Source organism: Aptenodytes forsteri, unplaced genomic scaffold (assembly GCF_000699145.1).
Source record: "Aptenodytes forsteri isolate BGI_AS27 unplaced genomic scaffold, ASM69914v1 Scaffold61, whole genome shotgun sequence".
Lineage (NCBI taxonomy): Eukaryota > Metazoa > Chordata > Aves > Sphenisciformes > Spheniscidae > Aptenodytes > Aptenodytes forsteri.
This window is the reverse complement of record NW_008794443.1, coordinates 4,857,948-4,862,558: the sequence shown is the minus strand read 5'-3', so window position 1 is coordinate 4,862,558 and position 4,611 is coordinate 4,857,948. Positions and strand designations below refer to the sequence as shown.

General features: G+C 40.7%; 1 protein-coding gene across 1 annotated transcript in view; it reads right to left on the bottom strand.

Moving 5' to 3' along the window:
• CFAP44 (cilia and flagella associated protein 44) overlaps window positions 1-4,611 on the bottom strand; it is a 53,994-nt gene that overhangs the window by 45,735 nt on the left and 3,648 nt on the right. The window contains exon 2 of the mRNA XM_019474722.1: window positions 4,531-4,602. Within this exon, the coding sequence (XP_019330267.1) occupies window positions 4,531-4,602 (72 nt within the window). The remainder of the gene's footprint in view (window positions 1-4,530; window positions 4,603-4,611) is intronic.

Below are 4,611 nucleotides of genomic sequence, written 5' to 3'. Positions count from 1 at the left end.
GCCCAGGGAAGTGGTTGAGTCCCCATCCCTGGAGGTATTTAAAAGACGTGTAGATGAGGCACTTAGGGACATAGTTTAGTGGGCATGGTGGTGTTGGGTTGACGGTTGGATTCGATGATCTTAGAGGTCTTTTCCAACCTTAATGATTCTATGATTCTAAAGAAACCTAAATCTTCAGAATAACAAACACAGGCAGGATGCAAACAAATCTCTTTTTATATGTAAGTGTGACTTTGATACCAAGAAAAAGGCCTTAAAAATTCAGTTCTTGTTTCTGGCTTAGGGTCAGAATCCATTTGGGAAAAGGTCTTTTGAGGCATTTCAGACTTTTCAGGTATTTCCAGAAAGGCAAAGTGCCCAAACATAATGCCATCCACCAGCAGGACAGTGAGGGCAAAGAAATATTCTAGACATATCATTCATGTCATTATATACTCAACCTGCCCTACTCAATCTTCATCCAAAAGTTCTGAGTCTCTGCCAGAGTCTGACTTTTCTGCATAATTTCATTTAAGAATTAAAATGAGCTTTTACTCCTCAGGAGTGCTGAGAAAAACTTGAAAATAGACATGCAGAAAGTTTTAAATTCAGAAAACAAATCAAAAGAAAACAATTACAATATATCTCAATATATTTAAATGAAATTAATGAGTTTTTAATGGGGTAACAGAACTGATATCACTGAAGTCGACTTTTCTGCATAATTTCATTTAAGAATTAAAATGAGCTTTTACTCCTCAGGAGTGCTGAGAAAAACTTGAAAATAGACATGCAGAAAGTTTTAAATTCAGAAAACAAATCAAAAGAAAACAATTACAATATATCTCAATATATTTAAATGAAATTAATGAGTTTTTAATGGGGTAACAGAACTGATATCACTGAAGTCGAAGAAATAGTTACAGACTAGTTGCATACATATATAGTGGAGTGTTCAGAGACCTGAATTCTAATTCCAGACCTAGTAATGACGTGTACAATTTGTATCAGCCATTTCACCTCTGGCTGTCTCAGTTATCTCTTGTGAAAAATGAGATAATAATACTTAGCCATCTTAGCAAAGTGTTTTGATATCCATAGAGAAAAGTGCTATAAAATTTCAAATTATTGTAACTAATTAGCAATCATTTATCTCCAAAAAATTATGACTATCATAGTTTTCATTATAAATTAATTCATATCTGGAAAATGCTTTAGGCTGAAAGAGGGTATGAACATTTCCGCCCACGTTGATATCTGGGTTCTAGTCAAAGCAAGCTATTGCAATGTTCACTGTGTATGTTACTGTGATGGTGTTCAAGCACTGTGCCAAAACAAATTTTGAATTTAAAGACTCTGAGGAGGCTCAAGGGGGGAACATGTCTACTTTGGTTGCAGATTCTGGGTTTCATGTGTTGACTGATCCAGAAAACTTTTGTGTAGGTTCACTGTGACAAAGGTATGCATCTCTCTGAATGCTGATTTTCTTTTCCTGCATTTTTTTTTTTGAGACAGTTTTCCTAAATAAGCTGGAATTAAGGCTTTTGATACTGAAAACTGAGATAGTGGCAAGTAGAACTGGTGTGAAGTGGGGAAAAAAAACCAAGTTGGCAACCAGACATTTTTCCCAACCCAAATTATACAGTATACCTGACCAGGACAGTATTATTTCCCCCTCCCCCTAGTCCTAGTAATTCAAGGTACTGACTTGAAACACTATACAGATCCACATCAGTTCCGCTGTTTAGCTTTCTCAGAACCCACTCAGGAGTGAATTCAGGTTTTCTTTGTTTCAGTGGCCAGTGCTATAAGCTGTGAATTTCAGCAAAGCTCCGTTTTCTTTCAAATTGCCTTTCTCTTAGCTATGTTCTCAAAAGCCACAGCTCTCCTCAGAATGGAGAAATGTGTTCATTCAGGTACATTCTTTCAGTTATTTCAAAACTAACATGTTTCCTGGCAATTTTGCTGCCACACAGAATCCTTATATATAGAAGCTTCTCAAAAATTCTGAGTAAGTTTGGACATTAAGAGATTTCTCATCTCAGACAATTGTCTCATTTATTCAAAATACAGCATAATTAAACCAAATTAGGTGTTTATTTGGTAACGTAAACAAATTCACTGAGATGACACCACTTTCTTTGTATTCTGTCATCCTACATTTTTCCTCTTTCCAGAAAAAAAAGGTGTTTAAATGTGTAAGCTTCATAAATGCAGTGCTTGCCTTCATAAATCCCGTGACTGACACTTCAACTGCATAAAATGCCTCAAATTAAATAATGATCAAAATGCAGCCTACAGTTTTACTTTAGAAACTGAACGTATCTAGTAGTTATTATTTTAAGCTGTCTCTGCCCCACCATTAGCTATGTGTCTGTGCTTAAAAGAAATCACCTATCTCACCTCAGCTTTTACATCTACAGAAGTAAAGAGTACATAATCAGTTTTGTCCACTAATTCAGGATATGTAGGAATAGGGAACTATGACTTGCAGAACATAACTGCAGTGCTATTAGTACCAGTAATAAGCAGGAGATTAAAAATTCATCTCTACACGGTGCTACTTCTGCAGGATTTCATTTTTTGGTTCACTCAAAAATGTGCAATTTTTTGTAGAAAAGCTTTGGCCACTGGTGGGCTTTGAAAAAAAGTCACTTGTTCTTTCCTTCAGGAGAGGTTGTCTTGTGTGTTATTCCTCTACCTGTCTTTATTCCACGTGAAGGAACTCAGTTTGTCCCAGGACTTGTTTTTGCTTTATTGCTTCCAATCCTGACTCCTCTTAGCACCGTACTATGAGCCTTATGGGCTACACTCTGCTATTTTTCTGGCCTGGGGGTAACACTGGCCTAAAATAATGACTGCAATGTTTGGCTATCATGAGGGGTGTCTGCCACGAGGAATTACATACTAATCATCTGTTCCAGGCTGAGGCATCTTCTTCAAGTCTAGCTCTGCTTTGGGTGTGTTGGATTTCTTCCCATCTGCCAAGTCCTCTTGTTTAACTCATCTTCAGATACAGGCCCCTCAGCAGTTTTTTCCGAGTCTTCCATTTCTTTATGAAAAAGAGCACGCTGCTGAACAACTCTCTAAGCATTCCTTTTAGCCTTCAGACCACATCAGAGTACATCAGCAATTTACTGGGCTGCTGATGAGCACATGTGCAAGCAGTGGAGTTTTGCAAAACTTACTTTCATTCAAAAAAATTTGAAGTCTTTTAGTGCTTATATACACAAAGGAAAATATCCAAGTGTAAATCAGGCATAGCTATCCAGTGCTGTCTGTGTATCATTATCAGTCAGGATTACTACAAAATTAGTAATAAAAGTCAGTTTTAGGCAACCAACCCAAAATTCCAAGGAAATAATTTTTTGTAATACAGAATATTGCTGTCTCTCTTACAATAGCTAGAAGACTTGAGAGGAAGGAGAATAACAGAAAATATCAATTCTCACAGCAGTTAAGGTTAAGTATGTAAAATATTAACTAGTCAGAGACTGAGACAGCAAGGATAAAGCTACAAAGCAGGATCTAGACACATCATCTTTATCATAGCCCCCTTGTCTCTTTTACCCTCCCCCATCTGAGAGAGAAAAGAAGTGGACAGCAGAGCCCTGCTTAGAACCTCACCATTGCTATGTTGCACACATTCAAAATATTTTTCTATAAAATTAGGAGAAATAAAACCTAACTCTAATTTCCAACCTTACAACTAAAGTAGTCCTCTGTATGATCCAAATGTCCTAGCTCTGCCTCATGCAAGCAAAAGTTTCAAGTCTCTTAAAGTCTGCCTTGTGAATAAAGGTTACCAGGTTTTTAGTGAGTAGAAACAGAGAACAGGTGACATCACCACAGTTACTTATTAACTTACAGTATAAAGGAAAATCATAAAAATGAACATGAGAACAGTGCCACAAATGCAACAGGTAATAAAATTAACTGCCTCACACATGATAAAGCAAAACCAACAAATCCCACATTTCAAATTAAGTACGGGATGATCCATCTCAGCTGCAGAACATTCATTCCTGTTTCACTTTTCCTAAGCTAAGCATCTACATGAGAATAAAGGCTTTTCTTTTCCAAAAGCCTCTGTGTAGGAAGCCTGGTCCAACACAGACTTCAGTGCACAAGGGTGATGGCACCGGCCTTCCACAGAGGTGCAGGCCCAGCACTGCCTCGGCCTGGCGATCTTCCAAGGCCGCCTTCCACCCGGACACCACGAAAAGACCACGGCGATGCAGAAGCGCCCCGCGATGGGCTGCTTTGCGGGGGATAGCAAAGGGGCAGGCAGGGGACACCTGGAGCTCTTCAGGGAGAGCAGTGGAGAGAGCCTCTAAGGGGCCATGGGGAGGGTACCACAGAGGGGATCCGGGGGGGCGCAGGGAGGAGATGCCCCTGCAGCGGGCAGCCGCAGGTGCCTGAGGAGCGGGGTAGCTACCGGGGGCAGGTCCATGGGACGCAGAGGCATACGGGGGCCTGCGGACCCCCCGAGGGGCGACGTGGGCCCGTGTGGGTCCGAAGCGGGCCCTGACCCTCCCCACCACCCCGTACCTGGGGCCGCCTCCTTCGCGGCGTTACCGGTTTCCAGGCAACCGCTCCCGCCGCGCCCTCCGCGCGCAGCAGCTCGCAGGG